The sequence below is a fragment of the Thermobia domestica genome, chromosome 8 (assembly GCF_964235325.1).
Source record: "Thermobia domestica chromosome 8, izTheDome1.hap1.1, whole genome shotgun sequence".
Taxonomy (NCBI): Eukaryota; Metazoa; Arthropoda; class Insecta; order Zygentoma; family Lepismatidae; genus Thermobia; species Thermobia domestica.
Genome location: NC_137461.1, coordinates 204,159,976 through 204,178,340, shown reverse-complemented (window position 1 = coordinate 204,178,340; position 18,365 = coordinate 204,159,976). Strand labels below are relative to the sequence as shown.

Sequence of the window (18,365 nt, the reverse complement as noted above, 5' to 3'; positions counted from 1 at the left end):
AGGTTCGTTTCGGGTTTTTGATGGACAAAACTTGATTCTGTCCTCATATTCAATAACCAAAAATATATTGTTATAAATTGGAATACTGTCATTGTCCTCAGTCATACTGTCCTCATTGTTATAAATTGGTATACTGACATCGAAGTTGTTCATCAGCTCCCTAATTTTAGAAAGTGTGAAACAATCGCCCTTACTGAGCAAAGGGTCAATAACTGTTTTGCTTGCTTGAAATAACTGGAATTTCTGTACAATTTTGTATTTTTCGGCTCTAACATTTGACAGGCAGTCATATTTTCTAAGCTAAGCTATCATGCTATTTCCATAGGCGAGTACGTTGACTGCAAACAACTTGTGGTAACTATCTAAATCTTCGATACAATCTAATACTACATCGTGATGGAAATTTGCAGCTGTCAGAAATTTGTGGACTTTATTCTCTTCACACACACGAAACTTCTTTACTCCACGCATTCCAGTTATTGTAGCCGAAATGTTTCCGCAGATAATGCATGGAAAGTTATCTTGGAATTCTTTCTGGTTAGGACCTCGGCGGGAAATGGTTAATGACCGATTTTAATACAATTTGTCTTCATATTGAAGTTGGACTCCACGAAGAGCTTTGGACCACTACGTAATAAATTTCTGCGTACGCCCCTGGCTATATTATGCATCAGACTTCAATATATCGCAAACCTAAGATAATATTTAAATTCTCTGATTCTGAAAACCTACGATTTGAACGAAAATGACTTTCCTAGGTGGCTAAGTTCCTTAGTTATGTATGCTGATTTCTTATTTGGCGTCCATATTGGAAAATGGCGTCTGTGGAGATAAGCGACCATAATTCAGATGTCTACCCAAGACAAAATAGAAAGCGATAGGTCGAAGAATACGATGCAATAATAAAACTTCGTGCACCCACAATTTTTTACGGGCATGTGCTGTGGATCCCGGACTATTATGCCGGCCGGGCTGAAGGAAAAGGTGATGATGAGAAATGAATGCATTGGTGGAACGAATGATGTGGGAGGAAATGAAAGAACTCCTAGAAAACTCATGCACATGGTGTTTGTCCACCAAAAAGTCCACTTTGCGTGAGTGGGATCGAACCCGGACCCCATGCACCAGAGTTGAAAGGTTCTTAAACTGAGCCACCGCGGCCCCTGCGAGACAATGCCGTCTAATATATATATATATATATATATATATATATATATATATATATATATATATATATATAATTAGAAGAATGTTCCAAAAAAGATAGGTCATAATGTCATAATTATTAATAATAATTTATATAGATTCATAAATCTCAACAAGATATAGATAAAATAAGTTATTTCGTTTACCCCTCTGCTTTCCCTCCTTATTATGGCTATATGGTTTGCATACACTTGTTTGGCGCGGAAGACCTGGATGGGAGCTCATATGATTCGGATCCTGCGCGAAGCTGTAGGTGCAAGTTTCATATAACCTCAGTGCTGAACGGAACGTTAAACTCCTAATCAACAAACTAACCAACACTTATGCTCTCTAGATTAAGAACGAAGACGTGGCTAAGTGCAAGTGAATGCCATTAGAAGAAGTCATGAAATCAGAAAATGGAGGAAACAGAAGAAACCAGAAAAAAGGAAAAGAGGACATGGTGTGTTATCTTGTTACATGGGTTGAGATCTAACAAGTTACTCTTCGAAACGTTCACCGCCACTGAGCATCATGTCTTCTTATATTCAGTAAATGTTAACATTCTGTTCACTTCCAAATTGCAATGTGCAACTTGTTAAAAATGTAATGTACTGTACGTGCGTTCAGTGATGATTTCAAAGGATTTTCCCTCAGTGGTATTTCAATACACAGCGGATGAAAGTATTATTGTAAAATTAAAGGTAACCCTTGTTGATCAGCATTGTAGATATGCTCAGGAAGGGAATTTCTCAGCTCCGGAGGGAAATTCCACCCGGATCACGCCCTGAAATCATTACTGCGTGCATTTATATCTATATCACATTTATCTGCTCTATTATATCATCATGATTATAAATACATCTAATAAGTCATTTCAATTGGTTTTATTTCAGCGCATTACATGAAAATATGTAAGCGAAATGATCCAAAACTGGGGGAATGCTTTAGAAGTGCAGTTGATGTTCTTCGGCCCTACCTGCTCAAAGGTAAGTAAATGAAACAATTTTACTTTTTCAATTACATACACAACAGTGAACAAATAACTAACTACGGTACTCAATTTGGGAACAAGTCATATAAATAATTAATAAATCGCTATAATTATAATCCTTATCATTACCTTCACTTTCTGCAATCACTGCTATCTACGTGCTAGGAACTGGGAAGTGTCACATAAATACAGTCTTCAGCTAACCTGCTTCTTTTGATTAAGGTTATTTGTTTTATACCTTATCTAAGTTAAAGCCGTGACTTTATAACCGCACAAGTCCAACTGAAGAGATATTGAGAAACTCAATTTGACTATTTGTTAGAAACTGACTGACTATTGTTAGAAGCTGCCTGTTTAAAAACTGACTACTTGTTAGCAATGTGAACTTGGAAATCAGATTTTTCATACTGACACCTTGCTAAATAACAAATGTCACTAAGTATGAATAAAATCTGATTTCCAAGTTCACATTTCTAACAAATAGTCAGTTTTTATTGAGTTTCTTAATATCTCTTCAGCTAGACTCGTGCTATTATGAAGTCACAGCTTCAATTGTATTTTCTCCCCCACCCTCTTATTCCTTCGTTCATATCTTCTATAAGAGCAAGCGATCTCCAAATAGTTCTTTTTTGTGTTTCTAATTAGCAATAATGCTATTTATTCTTCCCTAACGTCCATAAAACTTCCTTATTTGTTTTAAGTTTAAATAAATAATTTTTTCTACACTGTATTTTCAAAGCCTTTAGCCGTTTTCCATAGTAGGTAAATAATATAGCCCCTATGTTTCAATGCCATAAAATGAATATTCACAAAACTAATCTGAGCTTGTAGTTGTGCAGACCAAATTCGAAAGGAAATTTTAAAAATGTGATATCTGGAAAGTAGTTTCGTGTGTGTTGTAATATACAACTAATTTTTAAAAAAATGACACCATATGCTTTGACTGCTAAATCTTTTCTTAATATTAGATATATTATTTCAAATATATCATTTCGTTGCCAAGTGTTTTTTTGAGAGTATAGTGGTCATAGGTTCAAAACTCAGGTGGGTGTACTTTCTTTGGATACAAATCTGAGTAAGTGTTCAAATCCAAATTTAAGCAGTACGTTGATCATTGTACAAGTATCATATTGGAGTCTACGAAAGTCATCCATGCAGTCTATGCACTTGTGGAAATGGAAGTTCTATGACAACACAACACTCTTCATTTCGGCTAAAGAGAGATACAAAAAGATATTGGAGAGCTTTTTATAACAATATGGTTTCCTTTCTTCCCGGTAGTTAAAATTGTGTATAATAGCGCTGGTAGGGGAATCTAATTAATAAATATAGTATCCTTAACTTTTAATAGGCTAGCATTATATTTTGTGTCTAAAACTATGTAATAAGAGACAGGGTGTCATTTCGTAAGTTGCCCTTAGAAGTAGAGATAACATAATAATCTGTAAATCAAAGAAAGTCAGAAAACTACGCTTAAATTTACCAATTTCTCCCAGAAGTATTGGTAAAAAGATATATCTAAAGAGATTTCATATTTTTTATGAGGGCTATAGCTACTTAAAAAATACAATATTATTTAAATAATTATCACTTTGTTTTCATCCCATAGGAATACCAGAACTTGATTTGCCAACATACGAACCACTAGTTTTACCAGAAGTAGTGCTACAGAGAGGAACAGGTTCTGTTAATTTCAAAGCTGTTTTCCGAAATGTCACGACCTACGGCTCAAGCAAGTTCATCCTAAAGAAGGTTGAGTAAGTATACAAAGTTACTTAAGTTTTTAAAAAAATCACTATCGAGATGCTTTTCCTCAATTGATTTTCAAGGCTTAACAATACCTCGTAGTTTTAAGGCATTTCAGATAATCACTTCTCCCTGTGTGTTTAACATGATGTGTGCTTTTAAAAAAAGGCTGAACTTTTTAAATAGCGGGCCAACAGCTGCAGGTGGCGTGCTCTGGCTACTGTGTACACGTAGCGCACATTTTGGTAAAAGGTCGCTTTTATTGGGTTTCGGTTTATGCGCTAGTTATCTAGTAACTACCCATTTACTGAAATCGTGCATAAGCTGCTCGTCGTATTAGTGAAAAACCAACAATGAAGGAGCTGGAGAAACAGCATGTCTTTGTGAAATTTTGCATAAAATTGGGGAAAACTTTCATGGAAAAATTGCAAATGCTCAACCAATCATAGAAGGATGCTTGCACAGTGCTATGATTGATTGGTTTAAACGTTTTATGGGGTGCAGAAGTTCAGTTCCGAAGGTTTGAGGACTGGATGACCTTCCATATCAACAGACGACCAACATGCTGAGCTTGTGCATACTGCAATTAGTGGAAATCGTGTTTAACTGTTTGCGAGGTTGCTCAAGATGTTGGTATCTATATTTAACTTTCCCATCAAATTCTGAGTGAAAATCTTGCAAATTACCTGACAAAACATCGCACTTTTGTTGTGTTTCATGCACTCTATTCTCCGGACTTCGTCCCGGCATGCCTTTTCCTATTACCCAAATTTAAAACCAGATCTCCAAGATTATTAATTCTAAAATTTTTAAACTTCTTCCTAAGAGAAAGAAAACGAAATTGTATTTTTTTTCTTATTAGCCCTCCTCGCTGGTCTAATGGCTAGATCGTATGTCTTTGGTGCACATGGTCACAAGTGCAATTCCCGGGAGAGCACAAAATATTTAATTTGACAATTATTTATTTTCATTAATCATCTGTCTTCTTTAGGCTTAAGAGCATAATCGTGGGATATTAACATTAAAAAAACTTCATTTTTCCTTGCTTTTCACTCGATTTCTGATAGCGTAGGTCCTTGAAACTTGAAATATTTTCTATTACAAAAATTGTTTTGTTAAAATTAAAACCTGGAAAAGAGTATATTTTGCGAAATCTGATACTGACACCTAAGGAAGGGAAGACCGCGTTAAAATCCTCGTTTTTCACCAAATCTCCTAAAATATAAGCTTAAAAGTTATATAGGTACCTGTCCCTTGGACTCTAGACTTGAATAAGACTAATTTTGTGAATTCATTCCCTAAGAAGAGGAGGAAAGAAAATAAAAGATTTGTCACCATTATTGTGTATTTTGAATGACTGGATGTACAGGCACGAAATTGATATGTAGGAAGTTTTTGATTAGGGCAGCGAAAGCGAATTTATAATGAAGTGCGAGCCAGGACATAATAATAATAATAATAATAATAATAATAATAATAATAATAATAATAATAAACATATACTTAATATGAAAATATGAAAACAAAGAAATAATTTAAATTAATTTTGTAACAATTAGTTTCAAGAATTAAGATTCCTATAAAGATAACCAAAAATAAATTGAAATTAATTTTAGGACAAAATCTAAACTAACGTGTGTAAAGTAATTGAGCATTGTTGAATCCAAAAAAGAAATATATATATATATATATATATATATATATATATATATATATATATATATATATATATATATATATATATATATATATATATATATATATATAATGAATTTCCAAATTATAATAGAAAACGATACATAGTAAGTCCTAACAGTTTAGATATAGTAAACACTGTAAAGCTATTGTGTTGTTGCTGCTTTCGACGATCTTTTAGACAGGATTGTGTTTAAGTACATTTGAATTCTTTCTTCGTTGTTAACACTATACATTTTGAACAATCATGAGATATTGATCATGGCTAATTATCATGGCTGTTAATTGATCATGGCTGTTATGTGCATATTGACTATGCACATAACATTTGACCAGCTACACATAAAACACTTACCGTACTTTATCTCATAAATTACCTAATTGACTCCTTATCACACGAGTCAACTCTACTTATACGTAGCACCAAAGAACAAAAGAGTTTATATGATCTACAAACATAATTTCACACAAACTGGTGAATTATGTAAAAGCAAATTAACTTAAATTTTAAAAAAATATATAACATCAAGCAACAAAAAACCCTTTTCTAGCATATTTTACGGAAAATATTATGTACAAATATTTTGATCTTACATCATTTTCTCATCATTTCTACACCAACGAATAATAATTGTTGTATCGCCATTCAGCTCATATTTGTCAGGAATAGGAAAATAACAAGATTACAATTTACAAATATCATACAACTTTAGATGTCATATATTGCAAGAACATTTCGTAGTTTTATCATATTCACAGTAAACTGCACCATTCTCAGCTTTGCTTATGTTTGCCTGCTGCACGAAATAGAAGTACGTTACACGTTGCGTTCATGCACTGATTCATGCATGAGGCATAACAGGAGGAGAACAAAGGATCTCTTTTTTTTAAATGAAATTGTGCACGTAAATGTAGGATTTTCTCCTCAAGGCTCTGAGAAAAACAATATTATTTTACATTCTTCTACAGGAAATTCATGAACAATTCATGGGCTTCAGTCGCTATATGGTTGATACATGTGCCATTGGCGCAAATGATCTGGGCTTGATTCGCGATGATAGCCCATGTGTTTCGGATTCCACATTAAACTGTAGGTTCACATATCACATGTTTCCGTATTGAAATGCGGAAATTAAACTCCAAACAAGCAACCAAAGAATTCGAGAAATTGTACTCATGAAATTATTACGTAGAAGGAAAACATTATTCATATAATAAAACTTTATATAAAGAGTTCAGAGTGAAACCATTAACATAGAAACAATGTTAAAAATATGAAAGTATTACATCATTAACTTGCTTTTAATAGTAATTTAAGTATATTAAGATGTAGAAAAAAACAATTCTTCAGTGACAATTTATTGACAATCCAATGCACTTTTTCTGGTGCATTTTGCACTGATTACTCCTCTCCTTCCCGTTTCGTATTCTCCATGTTCGTAACCAAATTTACAAATACACAAGCTCAAATGTACAAAGTAACGCAACATGTACAAACTTGCAAAGTAATGCATTAATGTATAAAGCACTTAATTTGATTAAAGCATCCATTCTTCATTGCATACATATTTTGATATTAACGAGGTGTTAAGGAGTGTTAACATGTTTCTTGGGTTAGAAACATTTTTTGTATAGTGTCAGTCAGGGATGTATGAAGGGTAAATTGCGTTATGCAGCTTATTCTCACCTATTATTTTTGTTGTTCAGTGTGCACTCACTTTAATTCTGGGATGTAATGTAGGATATAAGTATGGGTATATGATAAAAGGGTCGAATGTATATCCTACTTACCAAAAATTCTAGCATTATATTACTGGTGTCACTGTTATTTTCATTGCCTTCTCATTAATGCAAGGGAATGAAGCTGACAGTAATTATAAGAAATGTACTCAATACCCTTTTTCTTCTTAGGGAGAATGGAGGCTCAGTGGAAGAAGCTCTTACCTCTAGCGCGTGAGTCTCTGGTTCGATCCCTGCCTAGTTTTTTTAGTGGACAATATCGTGTTCGTGGGTTTTCTCGGGACACTCCCCCTTTCCTCCCACATTATCATTCCACTAATTCTTACATCATCATTCGCTTGCCTTAATTCACCTCTCATATAGCCTAAAGGCCATAATCGTGGGACGTTAAATCAACGACTTCAAAGATTTTCTTTTTTCTTTCTTAAATATCAATTCGCTTAATTTGAGAATTCAGATTCCGTAGTCAATTCTCATCGTATCGACATGCATAAAAGACCGTTACGTTACCAGATTAATGCCTCAAACTATAATCATTTTATGTGTTAATGGATAGTTATGAGAGCTTTCGTTTGAGACCAGTTTTGATTAGATTAGCATATGGTTTATGAATGGTCTGCCAATTTCAAACATTGTTTTAGGATTTCCATTCTTATCCTGACATAATTTCGATTCCGTTTGAACTTTTGTTTGTTAAAATATAAACCATCAAGTGATAATAGTTGTAAACTGACATACGTCTTTTAGGGAAAAAAAAACAGACAAAACCCCATATATGGGTATTTCTTAGAATTTTATGAGTAGCAAACTCTGGTAAATGCAGTAACGGTTATCATGTATGGAATATTGATAGCCACTTTAAAGACACTATTACCCGTTAAGATTTTAAACCATTGACTTCATTAACACATTCGGCATCGCCAGAGATAATCGCTCTAAGTATCTACTGCAAAAAACAAAATAAAAAATTGCAAACATCTATGGGATGTGGGCTATATATATATATCCACCGTTAAAGTCACCATTATCCGTTAATAAGTTAACAGATTGATTCCATTAACAAACTCTGCTAAGATAATCACTCTAACTACTATTACAAAAAAGAATTTATATATCTGCTTATATGTATTCGATATGGACTACAAATTGCCACCGTTAAAACTACCGTTGTCCATTAATTTGCTAACTCATTAGCTCCATTAACGAACTCGGTCTAGGTAATAGCTCTAGCTATCTGTTGCTACAAACAGAACTCAAACATTCGCTAACATGTAATGGATATGGACAATAGATAGTCACCGTTATCCGTTAATATGCTAATTAACTCTATTAACGAACTCAGTCGTGACGATCGCTCTATTTATTATCACAAAAATCGCATCCGTTCAAGGATTATTGTGCGGAGTAACGGACGTGCTGACAACTCAATCTGATAAGTCTCACTGAGTGGTCAAAATACGTACAGATATATATATATACACGCACACGCACACGCACACGCACACACAGATATATATATATATATGCAGGGCCGGATTTAGGGGGGTGAAAAGGTACACGTGCACCCCCGTTCATTGTAAATGTACACTACTTAAAGTGAGGAGCTAGCAGTTTTGCAAAACCAATAATTTCAGTGAATTTTCTGAAGGTTGAAGGAAAAAGATTCATCGAGAGCAGATACTTAGCATTTTCAGGGCAACTCCTCATTCGTACCACAGATGCCTAAAGACATTTTTAAAAACTCAAATTTAATTCAAATGTACTGGCTGTTATTTGGTGCACCACCCTCAGAAACTCCTGGATCCGGCCCTATATATATATATGTAGTGATGTTTACCTTCATTGGTATAAGAAGAAAGTAGTGGAAAGCTGACTGCGTTTAGGCCGTTGGCCGTGAAATTACAGTTTTGCGATATAAACCTGTTATCATAAAACAATTTGTTAGTGAGCCTTGAATAATCCTTCACAAAGGTCAATGTTATTTTGCATTCTCCTCTCAATAAACAAACCATCGTTAGGAAACAAATGAATGTTTACGTGACATAGTAACACAATTCAAAACTACAATACCCAATGCTGATAATTATACTGCATTTAGATATATAAATAAACACTATATTAAGTATAACTCCCCGACACAAAGCCTCGTAGGGCTTCTGTCGACTAGTCGGCGATCTTACCTAAGTTAGAGGATGTGGTCAACACGTTGGAGTTCCATCATCGTGTTCGTTGGTTTTCTTGTCGAAATCACAGAAATTGAAGGGCATGTTTAGGTATGCCTCGCAAATCTTGCATCGTCAAATCCTAGGTACGAAACTGAATCTAATTTCCAAGTCCCGATGTATTTATTGTATAAAAAAAATCTATAGAAGTCAGGAATGTTAATCCCTTGATCCTAGCATTCGCGAAAGATTAGTATCCATCAGGGAGTCAGGAGCAAAATATAAAGAAACGGTTCCTAATAGCGCTAAAGATTGAAGGCTGAAAATCAATAGAACTAAAGAAACTGGGGAAACTATCAAACGTCTAGATTCTAGCAATTGGTAGAACTTCGGATCCCAGCAGAAGGGTGAAGAAAGACGTGTATGTGCCCAATCGTTTTACTAGTGGTAAAGGTCATGGATTTTGTTCAGTAAGGACATAGATGTCGGCGATTTGAAGTATAGTGTGGGTTAGGTTTAGAATTCAACAGTCAAGTTTGCGTTATTTGTCAATGTTGGAGTAGTAGAAGAGTAATATTAATAGGGAACTACTATTCCTGAATATTACGTACAGTATATCTTCTTTTATTTACAGTGCTTTTCATCATAAATATTTTATCTTTGGTTTTTAATTTTTTATTGTATTTATTATTGCTTTTTCGTATTTCATTTTTTCATTTTTATTTTTAGTGATTATGAGAATGGTTAGATGAGATGAGGGTGATAAGTGATGATGATAGGAATCCTCTACTTCTTTCATTTAATTAGGTTACCAACTATCCTCACGCCATAGGGTGAATACTACACTCCGAAATTCATATCTTTATCTCCACTGGTCATCTGCCCAAACACTTCTTACATCTCTTATTGTTTAACGTTGGGTATCTTACTGGAACTGTGCGGCAATTTTTTTTTGGACTCAAGTGGAAATAACGAGTATAACATTTTCACATTGCCGACAGTGCGAATCCTGCAAACGATAGTGGTACTCATCTGCATTTGCGACAACATTTTTTGAGGGTCCGCTCCCCCCGTGTCTTTGAGGAGCTCATCAAGAGATCGGTTCGTAACCGTGGACCTTATATTTTAGTGTTGTGTCACTTGTACGAATATTCACAAATCAACGGCGTATGATGTTTTCATTTACCACTTCTAGCTGAAATGCACTGATGATGTTCTCACTGGCAATTGTGTTTTCCATGATTCATTTTCACATTACTCTGGTCAACATACTACCTCCTGACAGTTTAAGCTCTCCAGCCAGTTTTCTGAACATATAAGAAGTTTATAACAGAGGGTTGTTATCCACTGGACAAATAGTTTAGGGCACCACCCCAATAGTTGGGGAACACTAGTACGTTGAAGATACAAAGGGAATATTTCAGTTTAACGTCTCACGTTTATGCCGTTAAGGCTAATGGAGACGGATGACACAATATTCCCGTTAAGACAAGTGAATGATGATGGAATAATGGGTGGAATGAAAATATGGGAGGAAACGGGAGTACCCCGAGAAAACCCACGGACACAATGTCCACCACAAACTTATTTGACAAGGGATCGAACCAGGAACCGCACATAACAGAGGTAAGTGCCCTACCTCTTAGCCACCGTAACCCCCCAATACTTACAAAGAAAAATGTAAAATGATTTGGAAGTAAAGAAATGGGTATTATTATAGATATGATATATTACTTGGCAGATGAAAAAATTACGATTATTTTAAAAGAACAACACTTACATAGGCCTATGTCAAAATGGCTGAATTAGCCAAGGATATAATGTGTAGAATGTTTATAATTTCTGACAAAAGACTTAAAGTTCTTGCGGTATAAGATACTCTAAGCTGCGTGTTCATAGTTTCCTTTTGGCTAATCATCATCATACAATGATGATCTCATCTCTATCTTTCTTTGAGTACATCTATAAAATTATAAGTTTCTTCATTACGCAAAGAAAGTGTGGAAGATTGTAATAATTTGAAAATGGCAACGCGCTAAATATGGACATTTTAGCGTGAATCTAAATTGGGATTTAAATTACAAAGTAACGTTTTGAGAAACAATAAAAGAAAACTGTAGACCGTTGTCAATTGCGACCAATATTCATTTTACCTATCACGATGATAATGGATGATTAGTGAATAAACCGTTATAATAATGTGTAGGGCAATTAACATCCGTAATTAATATCTAGCGTTGTTTGTCACATTTTGGCTTAGTTTCATTCATTTTCTCGTCTTTTGGGGAATATTTTAGCGTTTGATTTTACACGAATTAATGTGTCAATCATTCCAAAAAGGGGTAGGCTCTATAGGATTATTAGTGTAGTTGATAGGGAAAGTGCGTTGCTCTGTCGAAACAATTTCCACTCAAGATCTTACTGATTTGAAAGATCATGTCAACTGGTTTGTGAGTCACAGCATTAACTAACACTAAGTTACGAAGTAACGTTCTGAAAAACAAACAAACGCAAAAATTGTAGGCCATGGTCAATTGCAACCAAACAGCTTCCTTTTACCGTTTAAACTTTTCGTCATGTCCAGTTGACTTCGCAATCCCTTTAGGCAATGCCTGATTTTTTTTTCTTTTTTTAGTATTTTTTTTTACTGCTAAGGGAATTTATTATATATTATAACATTACCAGTGACAAACAGAAAAGTAAAAATATTGTAAAAAATTAATGTGCGCAGTAGCAGATGTTGTTCTGTTAAAGAGGGACATTTTTCTCTCCTTGAACCATATTATTTTTGGTTCCTTTCTAAGCAATTTATAAATTCTTGCATTCATTTGCAAAACTAAAGAGGAGAAAGTCAAAAAGAATTGCACCATGTTGGCAAACTTTTTCAATATAGATCTGATCTACTTAAGAATATACTGTATTTACGAGCACCAAAGTTGTATTCATGTCTACTTGCGACATATTCTTGCTGAAGGGAGTGGAAATCGTGTATCTGTTAACTGATCCAGAATTGTTGAGCTATTAACAATTTTAGGTTAATTCCGCTCAAAACTTCCAAATACAGAAAAATACCAGAGCTGAAACTCATCACATATTACATTATATTGATAAGGCTTAAGCTAAAATTTAAGTAAAATACATGTTTCTGTTATTTCAGTTTGGATGTTGATACTTTGACGCTGACAGTGACTCTGTCTCTACCTCATTTGCGAATCCTTGCTGACTACACTGTTGATGGAAGAGTTCTCTTGCTTCCTATCAGAGGGTCTGGTTTAGCTGACGGAAACTACAGTGAGTAAAGGCTTCTTAAATATTTTTAAACAACTTAAAAAAAAAAGAAGTTTCTCAGTTTGTTTTATATGTATGTATATATGTATGTAAGGATGTCCGCGATTATATTCAGATCCATTAGTCATATTTTGATGCGATTTCTACTAACGAGCTATTCCCAAGGAAGGTTTCTACAAATAATAAAAATATCTTTAAAAAAAGTTTTGGCAATAAATTACACAATATAATTTGCTCAAGTATGTTTCGTAGGGAGATCCATGCTACAGGCAGTTAGTGGCCTTTCTTTAGTTTAGATATCTAAGCTCCTCAGGTAACAAAAAAATGGACAAAAAATACACAGACTTAAAAGTAAAATATACCCGGGTTCGATTCCCGGTGGGAGCTCATATGATTTGGATTCCCAGTTAATCAGTAGGTCCCCGGCTTATACATCCTCGCTGCTGAAAGAGACGCTAAACTAAAAATCATTCATCATTAAAAGAAAACTAATGACTTCAAAACGTAAAAGCAGAATATATATCTATATGTAGGGCCGAATTTAGGAGAGGTGCACCGTTGCACGTGCGCCTTCCCCTTCGTTGCGAGCGAATATCCATTACCTAAAATGAGAAAATAGCAGCGAAACTAGCAACATTTTTCAAACTGCCGACTTGCTTCCGTTTGGGACTTAAAAGTTTAAGTCAACTTGCTGAAGATTGAAGGAAAAGGATCCAGCAAGCAAAACCAATATGACATTTCTCACATAGGGAAGAAAATAGAAACCACGAGGAGAGAAGTAAAAAAACTTTTTTTTTTTTTGTATACCACTTGAGACCTTCTATAAAATACCCCTCTCTGTTCTGTGTGTCAGCGTTATCAGGGATAACGAATTGTCTCATGTCACTTTGAAGAGTTGCGTTCGGAAAGTCGTGGGCTCGATTTTCGAGACCAGAGAGTGAGCATTTCCAGAGCAATTCCGCATTCACACCACAGATGCCTAAAGGCATTTAAAAAATTCAAATTTAATTAAAATGTACTGGTAATTATTGGTACACTCCGTCAGAAAATTCTGGATCCAGCCCTATATACAGGGTGTTTCAAAACAAAGCCGACAACGTTTGGGAGGTGATTCCTGACACCAAGATAAGACAAAAATTATAGACCAACCAGGGTACATAAATGCTTTCTTTCGGAGTTATAGCCTGCCGAAAACATGAAACAATGAACTTTGAAGGTCCATAGCTCCAAAAATATGGGACCTACCGTAGTCAGGTTTAGACTTCACTTAAGAACTAGTATGTGTTCTATCCAAATATCCAAGTTTCAAAATACTATAGTACTTCTGCAACAATTTGTATAGAGGTAGTTGGAGTGTTCTTCAAATCATACGCCCGTAGCCAAACTCCCTCTATAAAAATTGCTTCGTGAGTACCTTGGATTGTGAAACATGTAGTTTTGGATAGTGCACATATTAGTTCCTAAGAGTGAAATCTTGACCCGACTACGGTAGATCCCATAGTTTTGGAGCTATGGACCCTTAAATTAAATTTTTTCATGTTTCCGGCAGCCTATAACTCCGAAAGGAAGCATTAGTGCACCCAGTTGGTCTATACTTTTTGTTTTATCTTGGTGTCAGGAATCACCTCCCAAACGTTGTCGGTGTTGTTTCGAAACTCCCATATATATATATATATATATATATATATATATATATGAATCGACTTCAAGAAAGCACTAAAATTAGAAGATAGTAAAAGCGCTAAACGCGGAAAATAATAATAAAATAATAACGTTGTAATACATTTAAAAGTAATACTCTGTAATTTCAATAGAACATTATAACTGTGTAAGTACCTTAACTCCATCATACAAATCTTGAATCTTTGAATTTAACGTCATTATAATAATGATATGAGGATGTTAATAAACGTAAATTTATGCTATACATTTATTTTAAAAATACTGTCTTCTTTAAAAGCAGAAGTGCTGTCGTATTCAAAATATGTTTACTTATTTTTATATTCATGATTGTATTCTAATATTTTAATTTAATGAAATATTATATAAAATGTCTACTCATTAATTTTATTGTCTAATTACTATTTGTTGACTTCTTGCAGCTGATGTCGTAGCTCACGCAGTAATGCGAGGTGAACCATTTTATCGTAACAACGAGGAGTATATGGACGTAAAAGATGTCAAACTGGATATCGTCATTGGAAATGCCATTCTCCATTTTGATAATCTCTTCAACGGAGATAAGACCTTAGGTAAACTTGAGATTTCTTTGCTTGTCTTCTTTAGAGTACCTTATCTTATATGATGGAAGTAAAGTGACAAACAAGTTGAAAACTTTAATTTCTTTGTTTCTCTTAAGATTTTTCAGTGTTAACAATTTGTTTCTGGAAACATTGAGGAGAATTTGTGAAACACTCTGCGAAAAAAAATTGATGATTTAGGAGAAAAACTATATTAAAATTCCCATATCAAATAAAAAAAAGAAAATACGGGCCTCACATTAAATGAATCAGATAATGCAAAAAAGGGGCTTCAGTCAAACAAACTTAATTTTTAGGAAACTACAAAAAAACATTGCAGAATAAGCTCATTCTGCGTAGAATAATCAAAGTTTATATTTACTTATGAAATATAACATGATAGACCAATGAAATTGAAGCTCATTATGCATGGAAATATAAGTATACTCTATAGAAACAAAAATCTGTTCTTAACTCAATCTTGCCATATGGGTGACTAAAGCCCTTTTTGCATAAACTAATTCAAATATCCTTGTCCCATTTGTTAAATTTAGAAAAATACCTGAATTTTCCGAAATGAACTTACTCCTAATAATAAAATACTCCTTCTTTATTTTCCCAGAAAGCTGACACCACATTATAGGTTGTTAGTGGTATATAGAGTTATGAACCATAAACATAATTCCTAATGTCAATTTCAATAAATTAACAAATTTTGATTTTCATCTTCCATCTTATTTTCATCTTATTCTGGAGGTAGAAAGTTATTTCAAAAACGCTCGGTAAATCTTATTAAAAAAAACTCAAATTCAAAATTTGATTTAGGTATTTTGAATAACGATGGTACATACATCGTGACAGATGAACAAAATTCAAAAATTACATTTCCAGTACGTAGAACCAGTTTAAATCTCGAATTCGATATTATTTTTTATCATGAATACTTTCTTCTATTATATGGAGAAGATTATCGTTACTCGTAAGTAAAAAAATATCCATGTTGATAAATATTTATACCTATTTCTGTATATTCATATAAAATACTGATTGATTGAAAACCTTGGTATTATTCACAAATAGAAACAAAGCATAAAAGGTCAGGTATAATCACATTATAGAATCTTCCTAGTCATCAAATAAGATTGTGTTTCTGTGTGTCCACGTCCTAATACTAGAAGTACTAAGAAGCTTCAGTTCACATGTAAGATTTCTCGACGAAGTTCAAACTTAACGGTAATGTCTATGCTTTCAGAAAAAAAAATACATTCGTTACGTATTTTTATAGAAATAATCGTTTAAATTAGCAACTTAGTATTTATTTCGAGTTACTAAAATTTGATTATCTGAACAATTATTCATAAAATTTTCATATATTACATTATTCTGAGTACCCTCTAGGATATAAATTATTGTAATCATTCCTTTATTAGAAAGTATCCATATATGTTAGTCCAGAATAATTAAACACATCAATAAACTACTATAAAATCACCTTATACGAAATAAAATAGAGTAAAATAAAATGATAATACCGTTTTTCTGTCTGTATATTAGAGATTGTTACTATAGAATTTAATATTTCTTTTTAAAGAAAAACAAAATTGAAAGTAAAAGAGTAGACTATTATAAAAATATCTAACCAAATAGTGTAATAGCTTTCGAATACTGCACTGATCTTCTATTAATAGAAACTATTAAAATTCGTGTTGCTACCATTTGAATCTTGACATAAGAAAGATTTAATACAAGTTTGTTTATGAACTTTCTTTCAAAATGTTTTAACCCACTCGTACACCTGTGTGAGAATAGACCGTTTCAGAGCGTCCTTCAACTTGAAAACAATGGTCCACAACAATCTGTACCTTTACTTTAAAAGATGCGCCTCATTTATAATGCATATTTTAAAAGTTGTTTCTTCAGGTTTTTAAAAACGGGTACTTCTAAACATTCCCAATGTGTGTACTACATTAATTTAACAACAAACATAGAAAGTTACAACTATAGAATCACTGGAACAGAAATCATTGCTGTAAGGGTTTTGAGTAAGGCTACTTTCTAGTATCATATTTGTGGAAAACCTCACTGACTAATATGAAGCGGAAACTACTATTGCCCAATTAATGACCCAAAAATATGTTATATTACAATCACTTCTCAAGTACTTATTAAGTGTTTCTTTTTTCTTTTTGTAGGAGAAGCAACAAATAAATTCTTCAATGAACACATCAGGGAGGTTCTCCAAGAAATCAAGCCAATTTTGGAAGAAACCATTGGCTCTTTGTTCCGTGATATCACAAACAGAATTTTCCACAAATTCCCAGTGAAGATGTTGCTGCCTGAAGAATAACCAAAGACTAACAATAACTTCTTTCTTTTTAGAAGGAAAAAAATAATCGTTTCTGCGAATTTAAGCAGTAATTCTGTGATATTCTTCTGTTTCAAAGAAGACCACCGTACTAGTAGTAGTTTGTAGATAAAACTATGGCTTTTTCTTCCAAGGAAAGCTGGTAAACAAATCTCAATACATTTAGCCAAGTTCATGTACTACATAAGTCAAATATTACACCATGTCCAAACCACATGAGCTTCCACCGGCATCGAATATGGGACTGCCTATAAAGGACGGTACGTTTATCATTGAGTCACGTGATAAAGATAATGACAGTAATTTTGTTGCATAAGTGTTGGAAATACAGAGAAGATAAAACATGCAGGACTAGCATGTAAAATATAAGATGCATATAAAATAGTGATGTAACTTGATTATCTTTCTCTCTTCTAATTATGATATTCTGAACAAGTCATACCATCTCCACATATGACAAGAGTGATCACGTATCGTATTAAGAACCATTCAGTAGATTGTTTTCTCTTTTAAGAATCCACTATGTAATTCCATTGTTCAATTATGTTCTCAAACTTGAATATGTATGTAGATTTATTATTTTATACATTGAAGGCTATGTTCAAAGTGAAATCTAAAAATGGACTCTTTAAAACTTCTTACCACTCATTGCTGGTACTTTCGTAAGAGAATAAATAAGCTTTTCAGAAAATAAACAGTTGGTTGTGGAAAGTGTTCACGCTTTCTTCTAATGTAAATATTAAGCTTTTAAAATAGCATATAGTTTCTTCATTATCAAAGTCTTTTCAATGATGTTAATAATATATAATAAAATAAATAGTCACGTCTATTGAATAAAATACTGATCTTATTTGTACAAAATACTCAATAATGTGGCAAATCTATTAAATAGTAATATGTTTTCTTATACAGCTAACCGTCCAAAAATATAAAAAATTACATTAGTCGAA

At 33.5% G+C, this 18,365-nt stretch overlaps 1 protein-coding gene across 1 annotated transcript; it reads left to right on the top strand.

Moving 5' to 3' along the window:
- The first annotated feature begins 2,089 nt into the window (after nt 1-2,089).
- Nucleotides 2,090-18,117, top strand: LOC145691928 (protein takeout-like). The gene is made up of 5 exons (XM_081767235.1): nt 2,090-2,174; nt 3,789-3,936; nt 12,680-12,813; nt 14,913-15,062; nt 17,243-18,117. The coding sequence occupies exons 1-5, from the start codon at nt 2,090-2,092 to the stop codon at nt 17,395-17,397; spliced, it is 672 nt and encodes a 223-aa protein (XP_081623361.1). The 3' UTR covers nt 17,398-18,117.
- The last annotated feature ends 248 nt before the right edge of the window (nt 18,118-18,365 follow it).

Coding starts and splice junctions, on each gene's coding strand:
- LOC145691928 (XM_081767235.1), top strand. CDS start 2,090: ATGAAAATATGTAAGCGAAATGATCCAAAACTGGGGGAATGCTTTAGA. Junction 2,175..3,788: donor TCGGCCCTACCTGCTCAAAG/GTAAGTAAATGA, acceptor TTCATCCCATAG/GAATACCAGAACTTGATTTG. Junction 15,063..17,242: donor CAACGGAGATAAGACCTTAG/GTAAACTTGAGA, acceptor TTCTTTTTGTAG/GAGAAGCAACAAATAAATTC.